At 41.0% G+C, this 17,187-nt stretch overlaps 1 protein-coding gene across 1 annotated transcript in view; it reads right to left on the reverse strand.

Moving 5' to 3' along the window:
- The window catches only part of T265_04946 (hypothetical protein), a gene marked incomplete at both ends in the record, with an annotated part of 18,928 nt that extends 2,505 nt beyond the window's left edge, over positions 1–16,423 (reverse strand). Inside the window, 5 exons of the mRNA XM_009169814.1 lie at positions 2,680–2,954; positions 4,377–4,607; positions 9,300–9,503; positions 14,079–14,215; positions 16,224–16,423. Coding sequence (XP_009168078.1) covers positions 2,680–2,954; positions 4,377–4,607; positions 9,300–9,503; positions 14,079–14,215; positions 16,224–16,423 — 1,047 coding nt within the window. The remainder of the gene's footprint in view (positions 1–2,679; positions 2,955–4,376; positions 4,608–9,299; positions 9,504–14,078; positions 14,216–16,223) is intronic.
- Between the last annotated feature and the right edge of the window lie 764 nt (positions 16,424–17,187).

Raw genomic sequence — 17,187 nt, forward strand, 5'->3', positions numbered from 1 at the left:
TCCAGAGTATCCTGTTACATTTGTTTTCAGAAGGCTTTTATGCAACAACTGCTATGTTTGGCTTGTATTCACCAACAAAATAACTGGCAAAGCTAGCCACCTTTGGCCACCGTTGGCCACCGGTGGCAATGTGCTTACTGGGATAGTATTAAATCTTTGTGTATGGAGAATGTTTCTGAAGTGACAATCAAAGCACGGTTGTCGTGGTGCTCTCACCACGAAAGCAGACTCCAGGCTCAAAAGAGATCTCATCTGAGTCGCTGGAAACAACTCCAGATTCGCAAACTCATTACCAGTGTTAACCACGAAGGACCTAACTTGACGTCACATTTAATCCCACAAGCTAACTGGAAGTTTGAATGGCTGTGGACTTGTGGAATTCAGGGTGGTTACGGGAAGGCATCACCGAAAAGATGATGGCAAATACTGCAGTAACTGAAGTGATATTAAACCAAAAATGAAACCTGGTAACATCAGAAAGATTTTATTGTATAGAACACTATTTCTAGGAAAGCAATGAACGTATTGCAACCTGTTGGTCCACAGTTATCAGAAAACATACGTTTTCGCCAAACTAGATTACCCATACTGGTTATTGAGTTGGTGGCAGTTGATCTGTTTGGCGAGCTTGACGGGCAGAAAACTGCCACTTGCTCAACATCCAATTATCCCAGGTCAGCTACCAAGATTTAGATGCGTTGCCGTACTTGCCTGTATTGCACAATTCAACTGCTAACCAACCCTGCTTCGAATATGACAACAAATCTAGGCAAACAACATAGGGTATTTACTTCTCACAAGCCATCGGGATGCAGTGAGATATAATATAGAACAATAAACAAAATTGGCTAGTCAATTACTGAGTGCAAGAACATCGTACATGAATGGGATTGACAGGTAATCAGCTCGAATTTAGTTTGAACCAAAGAAAGGTACATTGAATTGGAGCAGTGAGCGCCAACTACACTGTATCATAAGTTTCAAACAGAAAACGTATGGTCACTTTTTTGCTGTCTATGGATCGCCAAGATATAATTCACGACTGTATGATATTAGGATTCCGTAGGTTGAGCGTCGGTTACCTTCGTAACCGTGGTTTCCACCGTTCGCTCCTGAAAGTTGTTGCAATTAGTTAGTGAAGATAAAATGAAGACCACATCGAGAAGTGAAACACATTGTTAAGCCTACAAACAGATTTCCGGACAAAAATTAAGACTCACTTTGTGTTACACTTGATGCGAAATTAAGATCTTAGGGATGGATCCCGAAAGGCTCTTGTTCTTTCATTTTCGACGAGGTTGATTAGGTTGGTAGCTGATTAGGTTGGCCAGTTGGTAGTTGTTCTGCTCATTGAGCAAACAAGGGTGTTCATGAAGTAAGCCCCAATATAGACGAAAGGCCTTTTGTGATTGGGCGTTTTGGGGTGCAACCAGCTAAATTTCATTTAGATTTCAGTAGAATCCCAAGGACATGGCTTGGTTTCACGTGGATCGATGAGTAATCACGTTAACATACTAAGGCTGTGGCTAAGTTAACATTAGCCCAAACCAAGGATCACACCTTATGTAAACTTGCGTGGTCCCGAAATAAACAGCCCGATAATAACCAGATGGCTCCATGATCTTCCTCGTGTGATAGCAGCGTGAGTCTCAAAGAGGACAACTTCATTATCCACAATATGGACTCAAAGCTGATTTCAGCTAACTTCAGAACCCAAGCTTACTGTACATGACTCAATTGCATCGTATCGGGGTACCGTGATTCAAGCTGCAAGTTTGCACGCAATCTAGCATGAAATGTCTGGCGTACTTCTGCGTTGTTTTTACTGACAATCGGGCTGCAAAGCGGTAGAGCAACCATAGGTTGTAGTGATCCTGTTTCGGTGATTAAACGCCACCTATGACCTTGTTGGGAATGAAGAGGTTTTTACAGGAAGAGGCCCTCAACCTTGATCTCAGTACCCTATAATAAAGTGTCTTCTGATTAATGCTGTTTGCAAGCGTGTTATGCGAGTGGAGTAGCCCAGTATTACACCATTAGTAGCGGTCTGTGTCTGGAGATGATTTGTGCGCATTGCCATTTGCTCGCGCTATCGCTTAGTGTGTTTTCTCAAGAAGAGCCGCCCAGAATTACAATACTTGTCTGTTTCTTGGTACAGTACACTATAATCATGTTCCACAGTAATTTAACATGGTAGAACTCCACAGATTTTCATAAGCACTATCGTACTACCCAAAAGAGTAAGCCTTTTTTTAACATCTTTCAGCAAGATGAGCGCAACATAAAATACCGCAAATTTCATTGTAATAGCATGACATAACATAGCACGGTATAGTATGGCAGAGGACAGTATAATGTGACATAATATGGCGTAGTATACCATAGCGTAGTGTAGAGTAATATCCTATCGTATAGTATTGCTAAACTATGCTATACTCTATTACATTGCTTAATGTAGTGGTGTATATTAAGGCATAATGTAATGCAGTATGACATAGAATAGTACAGATCGGCCCGGTGTCGGTAAACTAGACTACATTATCCCTTAAGCGTAGGACTGAACAGGATAACTATTCAGATTTTGGTTTCAACAGGAGAAAGACTCGTGGCTAGGATTTGTCTCGTGACATGTCGCTATAACGTAACATTCACGAAAATCACGAAAAATAACGGCTTTACCTTTGGTTTTGGAGGACAGCAGCATAGTAGGATTGGGAAACGTTTTTCCAGTTCCATGCGGAATTTCGGATGTCGGATTGCGTAAACAATCGGATTGTAGACGGCTGATGTTTTGGCAAATAAAACAGGCAACTCGGAACCGATGGGGCTGAGGTCATCCATTTTACCAAGCAGAACCATTAAGCAAACCACCGCATAGGGTGTCCAGGCCACCAGATAGAGTAACACCAGAATGATAGAAGTTTTTGCTGCCTCTACGTCAGCCTTTTTGTCCGCTGTAGAAGATTGCAAAGCGTGAACGATTAGCTGCTTTCTCAGGAATGAAGGTCTGCAAGGTTTCGCAGAATGGTTTGCGCGACAACCGAATCAATAAGGCCGGATTTAGCTGGAAAGGTTTTACTTCACACATTTAAATAACCATGCATTTTGATGACTAATGGACCAACGTAAGGTTCTGATATGTTTCCGTCCCCTTGGATTTGTGTGGTATTTCAATCAGTCCCTCAATATGGCAAGTAAATATCATATCGACTCATACAAAACACGAATTTAGAATGCTGAAAGTAATATCCACGATGGACGGGATCCGTTCCCCAGTTTGTATGTCACATAGGGTAAAATGACGTGCAGGATAAGCGGTTCCGCGTGGAGTTTTTGTTGTACTGGAAGCGCAACCTGACCGCCATCAAAACTTTTTTTCCCAGCGCATACTTAAAATTAGTAACACCGGCGGACGAACAAGGGGGGACGGAGCCGAAACCACTAATGTTCCCAACCGACTATCTCCAAGCGGTAACTTATGCATGGACAACCAAGCGTTTGCAGCGTATTCTGTTTGAGGTATCCACTTGCAGAGCAAATCTGGGACAAACATTTATCGATGACTAATGTTAACGTTAAACAAAGGCCACACAAGGTCACTTCTAGTATTGTTAGAGACTTGCCACACTAGGATGCCTAGAGTGCCAAATCATGTCATTTATGCACTCAACTGTTGTTCTCCTCTGGTAAGTGGAAGAATTATCAAAACGTCCAACTCATATGACGTCCATATGGGATTCTCTAGCCAGTCATGGTTTGACCTGTTTTGATCTGTATGACGATGTTCACAAGCTGGTGGCCCCATCGCAGATTTGGCTGCCCAATTTCTTCAGAGAGCTAAGATAAGTCTGATAAGCTTAATTTATCCACTAAAAAATCTAGAAACTGACTTCTCTGTTCGCCAATGACATACTACTTTAAGATTACCTGTCCAGAAAGAACTAGAGCCACCGCAATTACAGGTGGGACCAGATCCAACGACTTTCCCCAAGGCCAATGGGTCTAGTCAGCTGGATCAGCTGCCCAACATGAAGCTCCCGTCCGTCAAAATGGCAAACATAAGCCCGTTTTATCCATATTCACGCAGTACTGTTTTAGTTGAAGCCTCAAGTTTTGCGAAATTCATGTTTGTAGCTCAGCATAGCAGACTTGGAAAGCACTGAGAATTGTTACAGCATCACTTCAAATCGTAGCAGTAATCACCTCTGGGCTTTGGGCCAACATTACGCCACTGAAGAGGAATGTATTCCTTTTTCCAATGCTCTGTTGTGAACGATCATAATCACGAAAACTGATGATCATACCTCAGCTATGTGACTAATCGGCAAAAAAACAACAAAAAACCAACAAGACCCCTCGGGTTAGAAGTCACTCACTGGATTTCATCGATGTTGGGTTTTCAGCGTTTAGTTTTTGGGCCATCTTCATTAATTCTATCTCATTTCTTCTCACTGTTTTCACAATCTGGTAGTAACAGTAGCAAATGACCATCAAGGGCATCATGAATCCAAATATGTACATTCCAGCATTGAACAACATGTTTCCCAGATCCGTTGACAAGTAATCGAATGTGCATGAGGTATGGAATCCTTCTGGTATGTAGTAGCCTAAAATGGCAAAAAAGGCTAGTTCTAGAATGAAGAAAACCGAGCGAAATTAGTAAAATTCTGGATTAACTTCGCGTTTTTCCGGCTGTCACATTCGATACACTGACATGACAAATCGAGGGAGTCGTTATGGGTTCTCTTCTTGGTCCCTTGTTTAGTGACATATTTATGGACAAACTGGAACTTGGTGAACTGAAGGGAGAGATCAGACGTATTCAGTTCAATCGAAGGTATGTATATGATATTTTATGTTAGTATCAAATGGTTCCAAAACGGATGCTGTCCTGACCAACTTCAGTCGAGTACATCCCTCCATTCAGTTCACTTTTGAAACTGAAAGTGACAATTCTTGGACTTTAAATTAGTCAGACTTTCCGCGAATTCAATTCAGAGGTCTGTCTACAGAAAGCTTACGTGGACGGGACAGTGCACAAACTTCCTGAGTTTTGTGCCACTGAGGCGTAATCGAACTCTGATTCCCACTTTAACGAACAGAGCTAAATGTATTTGCTCTGCTGACACACTGGACTCTGAACTGCAGCACACTGCCAACGTGCTTCGAGTCAGTGGTTACCCGGAGAGATTTATAACCAAGACTATGTCCGATCGCTCCATCCAGCCGCTTATCACGGCCTCTGAAAAGAAGTCAATATGACTGAGTTTACTGTATAAAGGCGATCTGTCAGCGGACAGTCAACTGCCGCGTTTTCAATCCCTATAACGTGCGTTTATGACTACAACCCTGAGGTCTTGGTTTGCAACCAACCCTTTGCTCAACTTAAATCTCAAAGACAAGATGCCGGTCCAGAATATGGTTGTGTATTCTTTCTCTTGCTGTTGTGCAGCGGAGTATGTTGGGCACACGATACGGCTATTTTCTAAGAAACTACGTGAGCACATCTCTCACCGGATTACCATTAGACCCAACAGTTTGGCCAAAATCTCAATTGCGTCCCACCAAATTGACACTCGGCACGTGATCATTCCGAATGGGTCATTTCATGTTATTTATCGTGTCCCCAATACACTATTTATATCTATCTATCTATATATATCCAACGGCGTCGCTTGACTACAGCCGAAGCTATCGCTATACGTCTGCCGAACCCGGTATGTACTGTGAAAAACGTTTCGTACGAACGCTGAGTCTGCCTTGATCATGTGAAACGAATCAGCACGGCAAGTGACCCAACGGCTCTGTAGACTGTCTTACAGCATCCAAACGCAGACAACCAGTCGTTCGTGTCCCCACCTTTCAACGCAGACAACCAGTCGTTCGTGTCCCCATGTTTCGCATTTCACTAACCAATCTTTGCTGCGTATTTCATTGTTTGCTCCTATTTCAACCATTAGATATGGACTGACCTGATGACGAGATTCCGAAAACATGATGTTCGTCAGTGTGTTTTTATTCAGACAATGTTAGTTCATGTTGTGTTAGTTCATGACATGTTAGTTCAAGACAGCTGCTTTCAGTATGAATGATGAAACTGATTGCTTAGCGAAGGCATTTGTATGAGTTACACAAACTTTGGATGGCTTGATTCATTAGAATCGCACACAAAACATAGCAGAGGGTCAAAATGGCAAAGCGCAATTCCCACTAGCCAAATGTCCTGCATTAATTATGGAACGGAATTTGCCAGTCTGTGCTGAACCTACACTTTTCTGTTAATAAACAGAGTAAAACTGTGAAAAGAACACCTGAGGCGTACGTTGGAGGCTGAAAAAGCCTATCTACTTGAATATGTTCTTTTTTCATTATCAGCTTTCACGCTGCCTAAGCTGGTACTCTCTAACTGAGGTGTCTTCTACCTTACTAGCTCTTGACGTAACGAATTATCATTTCTACTTTAGTTTATCTGGCCTTGTAATCTGATGCGTTTGGCTGGTGGATTGGCGACCGAAATAATACATAGGCAAGCCTGAAGAGAAGAGAGTATACAGTGTGGTTCATGACGGACATTCAAAGACATTTGTTTAATGTGTCGATTCGCACCAACTAGTAGACTCTGACGGCGGTGTAAAACGGTTTGTATAATGTTTCGAAAGCTAGTCTGCTGAAATATAACAGACTCTCAGCTTCCTCATATGTAGGCGGATTATTAATTTGATTCCTCATTTGTTCACTTACTTGGAACAGGATATTTCAGGGCGCCTAAATTTCTTCATCCGTGTTCTTCGAGTCTTACAGACCTGGGCTTTATATCATGTCTTCACCGTCTTGGAGCCTGTAGTTCGTTTAACAGGTGAAAGAACACAGTCTGTTACCAATTTCCAAGTTCTCAAACTATTCTTGAACTATTTAAACCCACGATTTAACACCGAATATCGTATAAGTTTGGATAGCCCTCAGTATAAATTCGGTCTATCTAGCTTCTAGTAGAAAGGCGTGACCCGTTCGTTGACAGGTGAGTTAGTACACATACAACCTAAACTGCGTTATTTCTCCCGGGATAAAAAGCTTCTAGAGACCAGCACCATAAGATTAATAACATCAAAATAGGTATGATCGATGTCAGAAATACTCACGCTACTTCTTTATTCCTAAATGTTCTGATCTGGCTATGTCTGCAAACACTGTAAGCGAATGACAGGCTATTACGACAGTCGTCAAAATAAGTGCCTACTGACCCGTTCGCTAAGTGACCGGTAAAACACATTAGATGTAGTTTTCTAAAGCACAAAACAGACAGCAGTATTAAAATCAACTACTCACTAATTAAGTAACAAGTTTGTATTGAACTCAATAAATTCACTTTAGAGTTTGCCGGGAGATAAGGTGACCGATTCTTGATAATTTGATCAAACAGCTTTAGGTTTTTGTGGTTCAGAAGACCCATCCGCAATATGTAGTGAATGATTTTGACTGGTCTAGACTTGTTCTCACTAGAGTATGACTTATATTGTGTTTACTGTTGTTTTATTCCGGGATTCCACTTTCTATCCCATTCTTGCCTTTTTTGATCAAAATCATAATATAAAAAAGCTGAACCATAAAACAAAACATATTCGCCCATAGTATCCGGCGTGTAAATCCTGCTTTGTTCCTCTCATCAATATCACGTATTGCTTGTGGGTAGCACCCTGCTATCTCCTCCGTCGACTTATTTGTTGCAGACGATATATGAAATCTTCAAGGATAGGGAAAAATTTCTCTGGTTCCAGGTTGTCCAAAAGTAGAATACATTTTCCCAAAGACTAGTACCCCAGGACACCTTGAGTGTTAGAAACGAGACAACTCCGGTCAATTAGGCCCAAAGGATAAATTTAAATCTTGCGAATTAAGGCTTCTACCATTTCGAGGCCATTCACACCAAACATTTTCCTGTATGAATGATAAGCCCCTCAATTGTTAGAGGGAGTAGCACTAAGTCTAAAGGATCTGGAATGGCATAGGAAGGTCATATTAACACCCACGGCCGGCAGACTGCCTCTATTTTCATCTTGACTGCACGTCACCTTATCCAGTGTCTCACAACTTAAAGAACGTAAACCAGTACCGACCGTTTCACAAGCAGGACTACGCTGCAAGAGCATCAGTAAGTTTTCTCTTAAGCCCCTTCGAAATCATAAAGATATCGTCTACGAACGTTTTGTGACATTTTACCCTAATTAATCATCGTGATTAGGACAACGTTGCGGAGATTCTGCGCTTTATCAAGTGTTGAATCAATATGTCAAGAGAAAAACTGGCGTATAACAGTCCTTCAGACAATTTCCTACTAATGCACGTGAAGTGTTATGCGAAGTGTTACTTTGATGCCAGCGAACGAACTAGGTACTTCGTCGTATGAACCCCTTGATCTAACTGCGAATTGTTTTCCTCCACCGGCGGACTTTTGCAAGCCAATCCATTTTATTCCATTACCGCGTGGATCCATTATTGATGCAATAGTATTACGTTATCCTCGCGCGTAAAATTTTCCGTGGAAAATACGGAACCCGTGGAAGTCAGTATTTTTATCAAACCACTATGAGTCACTTGCAGTAAGACTGACGGTAGTTGTAAACTAACGTAGCTTCGATAAAATACTTCAGGATGTACAGCAATGGTTTTCGTTTATTTGAGTAAACGCGTCGTATCAGAGATGGACAGTCTTGGCAGCCGTCCAAGAGGAGACAAAGCAGTGTAACAAACGGTTTTGTGTGAATGTGGGAAAATCCACCCTGAGAAAATATGCCCCACAAGGGAAAGTCATCAGGTATCCTCATCAGAAGAGGCAACCTTGTGAGGAAACAGTCCACAAGAAAAATTGTTTTTGATTGACCTGCTTGCTGAAACACTTGGCTGCACTCGAGTGAAATGACTATATTAGGCAGAAGCATGTACTGCGCGCTACTTTCGCAAACTGGACGGTAAAGGTAACTTTATCAAATATTTCTAAAGTCTGTATATCCCACTAGGTATTTCTATCTAGGCGTATAGTCCATCCACACAAAAGTTCTCCATCTTCGTCTGACAGCGTGTAAACATTTGCGAACATAGCGAAAGCCGTGATTTTTAATGGATTCGTGCCACCATCTCAGTGATGTTTATAAGTTACTCAGTACAACATACAATATATGTAGAACAAGTAGGATCTCATGTTAAACAAATTTAATTGCATTGGTGTGAGTCAGATCAAGAGCTGGGCTGTTATTGTCTCTTCACAGTTAGTCAGTAGATTAGGCCATTTGTATCAAACTCACCAATTCCAAAGAAGGGTGGCAAGGACCAAAGCAAAGCCCAAATCCAACATATAGCCAACATCACAAAGGCACGTAAGTACGACATTCTGGTGAACGCCTGAATCGGTTGTGCTATGACAAAGTAACGATCCAAAGCGATCATAGCATTGGTGGTGAGAGAACCGAATCCAGCCACACCGCCAATGAATCCGTATAGTTGACAAGCTTGCGAAATAGATGGTTAGACAGAAAATCAAAATTACAATTAGCGGCAAAAGGTGTCAAAATCGATCGCGAACAGAATAAAACTGTAAACAAAAACAAAATACAATTTTTACCTGAGGGTTTAGTTGATGCTCTAAAATGAAAACCTGGTAATGGTGGGTGTTCGGGTATCACATTTTGCGAGGTCTATATCAAATACCCAGAATTTGAAGTAAAGTAAACAACACAGTAACGCCATACAATGGATGAGTAGTGCATTACTAAAATTATATATGTACAATGTAATTTGACTGATATATGTGAATATCATATGCAGCAATCTTATCCCCCACCTCTCCGAAGCGTCTTCCATTCGGTCGACGGATTTTCAGCAACCTTATGAGTAGTGCATTACAACTATACATGTTTCGCGATATCTCGAATATCGTAGCGACTAAAACATGAGGCGGCCTGGTGCAGCACATTCAGTTGCCTGAGAACATCACAAACGAGGGATTCAGCTTGGTTCCAGGTGAGTCTCTCGAAAAACCAAATTAGTTTGCAAATGAATGTACGACCGTATTACTTGTTTGATAAAAAATATCGCATGCGCACAAACTCCAAGAGTAGGGCATATCACCCTAATCAAGGTTTACTTGCCTAAGCACTCAAGATGTGCAAATTTACATCTTCTATCTCTTGATTCCTATCTGTCCACTGCAGAACGGAATGGCCTAACGATGGGCATGGTCAATGCTGCCATCTCCATCACGCAGTCTGGACACTGAACAGCAATCTTGATGGTTTAATGTGGTCCAAGTACTGTTCGGTAGAATGGAACAAGAAAACTGACTAACGTCAGTCAACAACTTAAAACTGGTTCATGGAGCCGGTGTGAGCCTGGAATTCAAGTCAGTAGCTTTTCTCGTTTAAAATTTTTTCTATGCAGAAATAATCATAACCACCATAATAATCAGCTAATTCTTTATGACTGACATTACTTCCAAGACTAATTCAGTTAAACTTCTCGTTTTTGATGAGGCTCAAGTGAGTTCAGGGCTTAAATTCTGCATCGTAGCATATTTGGAGCAATGTTCAGAGAAGTAGAATAAGGGATCACAGCCTTACTGTATACACCGGAAGCGGTAGCTACTCGAGTTACGCCTTTGTATGGTCCCAATTTGTTTTTTGTAGAACGCAAATAAAATCGTGGGCTTCATTTGCTGGTTGCATGTTGAAACGATGGTTTTAGAAATTCACACGGTCACCTAGTCACAGCCACGTAATCGAGGAACATAAAACTCATCCCAGGTTAAACAAATCTGATGCGCCTTCTGCATTCTTACGTCAGAAGCAGAACGGCTATTCTACCAACCGAATATCAAAGAAATCAGAAGTCGGGACAGTTAGACAGATGCCCTCATGATAGAACGTACCCAGTTGAACATTTCGAGCACCAATTCTCTAAGAACGGCAAGCAGATGAGGCTTGTGTTTGCTCGTTTCACACTACACTCAAGAGGTAAGCATGATAAAATGCTCAAGTGTTGGTACTTATACCTGGTTTCATCCAATGTGGAATGGTGAGTATGCAGTCCATCAGAAATTGTGTCTGCAAGTTGACAAGAGCCCGCAGCTATCAGATCGTGAAGGATGAACACAACAAAGCAGCAAGCAAGATGAACCAGGACTAGAACTTCCTCTTTGTGTGAATTAGGTCTTTCAAGAACAAAATGCCTACAAGAAACTTAAATTAAGTCCTCCGGCTTCCGGGTAGACCATGACAATCAATAATTAAGGTATTTAACGCCGAATAATCTGGAAGCTTTCGCCACCATTCGACGTCCAGAACTTGTGCACCCAACAGTCGTGTGAAACCGGCACTAAATGACCCAAACTCATAACCGTAACGGGACACATGGATGTTAATTTTTTTTGTACAGCGCGCGATGCTAGACATGCTCTCCTGCCAAATTAAATGCCTAGCCAAAATCCATCAGCCCGCACATGCTCCTATGTGTTTTTTCGATTAACCTGTCCACATCCCAGTAGGTTTTAAATTAAACACACCAAAAGAAAAGATCTGACCATGTCACCTATGATTTAGCTTATCAGCAGATTGTTAGAAGGCAAACTTTCCAAATAGTTGATTGATGTCAGAAAAGTTCAGTGATCAGCGCTTAAGCGCCTATGTTTGGAACACTTTATTTTACATCATTTCGACATTACTATGTATGAAAAAACTCCTTTTCAAAATGAACACCAATAAATGTGGAAGGAAAGAAGCGGGTTGTAAAGGGCAAATATAATGCGAAGGAGAAAAAAATTGAATGATCCTGAAAAGAAATTGCTGTAAGAATTTGGATATTTCTATCAAGTTTCGAAAGTTCTACGTTTAAAGATGGTCATACTAGATGGGTCACTGTCGCTCTTCCTACACCGGAGAAGTGGGAAAGTTACCAAAGCAATTTTGAACAAGATGAATCACTGAACGTTGGGTTGATGAAGTTTACTTTCAATAGCGTTGATTAAATCGATAGTTCTTGGATAATAAACGTTTGGCCATGCAACAGCACCATGGTAAATTAGGGAATGCATATGTTACTGAGAGGTTTCCTTGGATATTGACAAAGAGAGGTGCGAAATTCTTACAATAATTATTTTTTCCTGAGATATTACCTCACGTAGAGGACCTCTTTAGAATAGTCCCCTACGATGTGTTTTTGCATCGGAGTTTTCGCGATCCATATTGTGTACCAATTTGTTTGTCTGACTTTCGACTGCTTCAGTATATAACATTTTTAGTTACCTGTCTCTTTTTCAGTTTGATCTGCTTGCTCAGGATTCCAGAACTTCGCACTTATTTAGTGACCGTTTTCTTGACGAAGTTGAGGACTACAGGCTTGGACCACAGGCACACTACGAATGGTATCATTAGTCCATCTTTTCCCATACTGTTTATTTAAATCTATCGGAAACTGATAGTTTCGCTTAATGTGAGCTTGCTTTTCAAATATGTGAATTTCGAAATCTCCACAGCAATTGTCGCTAAGCCAGTGAATAGCCATGAATTTACGAGCAGATGTATGAAGAAATAAGGCGTCTACAAACTTATGTACGACCAGCTAATTTAACTTCAACAAGAAATGTTGTATGCACAGATATTTGCAATTCCACGACAACTACTCAAGAAGCGAGGTGGATTTTACCGCGGTGCATAATCGCAAATTATGGATCCGTTGGGTGAGCAGTATTTCCCTATCCTCAAGAAGAATGCAATAAAAAGAAAAAGGGTTAGTTTTCAAATCGCTCTTTAGCTGAGAAAAAATAACTACGAAAAAGTGAAGTTTTTATGTATCCTCGTTTGTATCCTGCCAAAAGGAAAAATACATGCGTAAGTGCACAGGGTGACAACACAATAAGACGAGATCACAGTAACCACTCGAATTACCACAAAGAGAGCGGTATTAAAACACCGTCTAGGTAAATTCAGGCACACTGCAGCCATTACAGGCGCACAGAGCCAAAAGCTCCAGAAAACATTTTGCAAACAGCTGTCTGAGGAATTCCACTTAAATATCTCCGAAGTCAAACAAACTTAGTAACGCGAAGAAAGGAGCTACGCGCTTAAAGGACACTTTTGAAACGACTATGAGGGTCCTGCGATACTCTGATGCAACAGTGGTCAACTGGCCTACAAACACGAGCACTATCAGAACCAAAGGATGCCTGTAGTAAGCTTACCACATCTATAAAATTCAGTGCAAGAACTGCAACAAACACCATGTGGGACCAACGGGTTGGAAGTCACTAACCAGAATATGTGAACATCAATTTGCTACCAGAAGACGACCAATTCGAATTTGTCTACCTATATGACCATGAGGAACACAAATTCATTTGGGTCAAATAAGAACAAAGAACTTATGGAAGCATTTTTTTCTCAGCTGAAACAACTCCATATAATCAGTGGTTGTAGCTTAGTTGTTTCTATTCTGGTACCAGCTTCTTAGAAAGACGGTTGGTAGTTTTCCCATGTTCCAAATTTTCATAGCTTATGACCGAAGTGAAAAATGTTAAAAATACACTAATTTAATTCAGTAAAGCCACTCAGTCCTTCTGCAGCCTGGTCTCTTTCCACTTGACGGGGAGCTAGCTCCGTCACTATAAGTATGTACATAAAATTGAGATACCGACATTCCATCTAATGAAGCATGACGGATTTCAAGTTGCATTTTGCTGTAACGTTTAACTTTTGTGTCATTCTTGACCAGTTACCTCGACTCACAGCGTACGCGAGTTCCCGTACACTGAAAACTACGGTAATTCACAGAAAGTACTGACGTCGAATGTAGTGATACCTATAGTGATACTTATAGACGAAGAGTGATTTTTGTATATGAACGTTAAACACTCGCATTCTCGTGGTAAACCAACCAAATTCGGCAGGAAGTTGTACGCCACAGAGACTTGGAACGTATAAAAAACATTGAAGAATAAAATGCAGCGCTGCTAGTCAACAGCTATGACATGATCTAAACTAACTATCGTAATCAAAGCATGCTGTCAATTAGCTTCGAAAAACACCATTACTTACCCAGTTTTCCCCAAGTCCACCTCTGATTGATTGATGAGATAGTTTTCAATGGGAAACCATTGATCATGGAAAAACTCAGATCATTAATTGCCAAGTTAATGATGAGAAGATTCGCTGGAGTGCGCAGTTGCTTGCATCTTAAGCGAGAAACAGTAAATTTGCCCATTTAAAAAATGACAGTTGATGCATATATGCAAAGTTGCTAAAGATAACTTGTGTGATTGCTGCTGAAACCATAAACAAACACCTTATCAATGTGTGTTCGGTCTCTGTGGAAACACTTTGAAATGGACGCACCTAAATTCATCACGTTGCTTCGTGATCTTCCATGGCCTCAGGTCACACTTGGTATCCCCATTAACTTTTTTTGCATAAGTAAAGAAAGAAGTGCTTTTGACCGGACTCGTCCACTTTTGCTTTCTGCGTACCCCCTAATTTCGTCACCGCTTTGCCCACTTGCTGTAAATGAATCGCTGACCCTTAATAGATTATGCACGATGACTTTCAATTTTCTTAATCTGAAGCAAGTTGTCAAGCTGCAGTCAAGCTAAGGTATGCTGTTGACCTGCATTCTTCTAGACAGTAGTGCTGGTTCTTTCATTCAAGTTTCACATGTGTTTCCACAGACTTTGCCGCGTGTATTCCCACAACGATTGTAATTTCTTTTCGTTGCCCAAGGCAACTCGGTAGATTGTGTTTATGTTCTGTAGCGGGAACAATTCAACAGCCGTTTGGAACACCAAATGACTCTACTTTAAAGAAGGAAAGCTGGAAATACACGAGATCATTTGTTCATCCGTAGTTGGAGTGAACGCGTTGAACAATGTCTCCACTTAGTGGAAGATAAAACGTGGGCGCAGGTCAAGCGCAAACACATACACACCAAGATCCTGTAAGCGTATAGTTTACAGGTCAAATTTTTATAACAATCTATTTTACGGTTTATTCGACGAGAATGTGAAATCAGTTCGGTCTCGTTAACCAAGCAAAATACCCTCTTGAGTATGGTGTATAATGAACACACAATTTCAGCGAACGATACCGCTAAGGACACAGCGGGTTAAACTGGTATGTCTGTTTTCAGAAGGGCACGGTAACACAGTTGGCATGTCTATTGTTTGAAACACATATGCGTGCTCATATCTCTCAGTTAGCAAAACCACCGTTAGCGTAGCACACAGCCAGGGTTACATGTCGCTCTGTTGTCCCATTGTGATGCTGATTTACTTTAGAATAATGCACGGCCTGAATCGAACTTGCTGCATTGCTCTATTGTCCTGCAAGTTTTGGCGGAGACAGAGCAAGACGTCCCTACAAATAGTAGCAGAAAGTATGCCTCAGTGAAATACCCCCTATTAGTCACACTGTGGCATATATAGCTTCAAAGTTTTGTGATCGCAAAATAACTTGTCATCCATTCGGATGATATAGCAATAGACGGGATGTTATTCCGGTTGACTAATTTTGACATCCGAATGAAGGTAACGAAACTATACGCGGAAAACAAACCGATAAACAATGATACCGCGCAATGTGGCAGCAGTTGAGAGCCCTGAGTATTTGCTATCGGATAGCTAGATAAAAGGGCGGAAACAAGAATTTCAAAATCAAGTTTCAGTAACGTATATCATTTTGCAGCTCACGAAGTGCGGTAATTGGGAACTACACTTTCGCCAGATATCACTGTTTCACCAAGCCGGCAGATTTGTCCCCCTAATACAATCTGATACACACCTCGGACTCGGCTTCATTAAATGTACTTTCAATTTGGTGGAAATTTAATTACTAAAAATATGAGTGATCCAAGAATCACTTAGTTGGCATTCTCGGGCCATGCGAAATTCTACCCAACAATCCACTCAGCCTTTTCCGTGCGATTGTTTGAACGGGGCACTGAAAGTTATTTATGGCTCGATTTTGATTTCCAGGTATGTTCACCTGTGGCCACATTGGTTTCCAGTCGTACAACTTTAAACAGCCAACAAGAAAAAAAATCAGCAAGCCTTCCGGAACCTCTGCATTGGTTTCAAAATCGCCTCAACATGAAAAAAAAAAATCAACAAGCCTTCCGGAACCTCTGCATTAGTTTCAAAATCGCCTCAACATGAACACTTTAAAAAACTCAAACTTGGTAGGCAAACTTACAGTGAAAATAACGTTATTACCAAAATATTTCCCAAGATTGCTGTGGTGCACATGATAGTGATAAATGCACCGACAAAGTAATGGTACAGCGGATCTGGTACCGGAAACTTGTGCCAGTACGGATGAACGATGGAGAAAAACTCCGGATCGTCAGGCCATAGCATCCCGATTGTCATGTTTCTCGGTAGCGCTTTGAGCATTCTGTCCATACAAGCAAAATCGGTTTACACACAGATGGAAAGTCTTGAGTGAATCTACAACAAACATATCAGTCTAGACCAAGTTCTACATGCGAATCCATAAAAAGTTGACCCACTATATTCAACATGTGGTAGGGATGCACTGCACGCTTGTTAAAAATTGTCCCTTCATTCAATGGTGAGATTGTAATTCATACGAAGCCCGAAAGAGACAAATAGTAGAAGCATCTGATCCAGAACTATGTAAATAAACCCGTCAAGTCACTCCGGTGTTATTCATTGCCATATACCCGTGAATTTGTCCTTCTCACGGTACAACCGGTTGTAAGCTTGCAGATAGAGAATAGGTTTAACAAATCAAAATGATTTCTGTGATAAATCCAAAAACGTTACGCTTTTATTTTTCATTCCAAAGCGGACCTTGCCTGGATGTTTTCGAAACATTTAACGTCATTTCAACAAAAATGCACCCCGAATTAGCAGAAGCACTCACGTCGTTTTTATTGTATGCTTTAATTTTTCGGAAATGTATTTTTCTTCAAAGGCCAAAGCAAACGTAAAAAGCTATTTAATAACAACAGGTCAAGAGACAAAGTTCTCTTAAATAACTTATTCTTGTGCTGTAAAGCCTCATTCGGCTAGAATGTAACTCGGTGACAGAGCCAAATTTTATCGTCTCTCACAAGGTGAAGAAGAACTGCGTAAAAACAAGCACGTTTGTAACGATATCTGAGTCAACGGTATTCATATTTTTATTCATATTA

The sequence above is a fragment of the Opisthorchis viverrini genome (genome assembly GCF_000715545.1).
Source record: "Opisthorchis viverrini unplaced genomic scaffold opera_v5_90, whole genome shotgun sequence".
Taxonomy (NCBI): Eukaryota; Metazoa; Platyhelminthes; class Trematoda; order Opisthorchiida; family Opisthorchiidae; genus Opisthorchis; species Opisthorchis viverrini.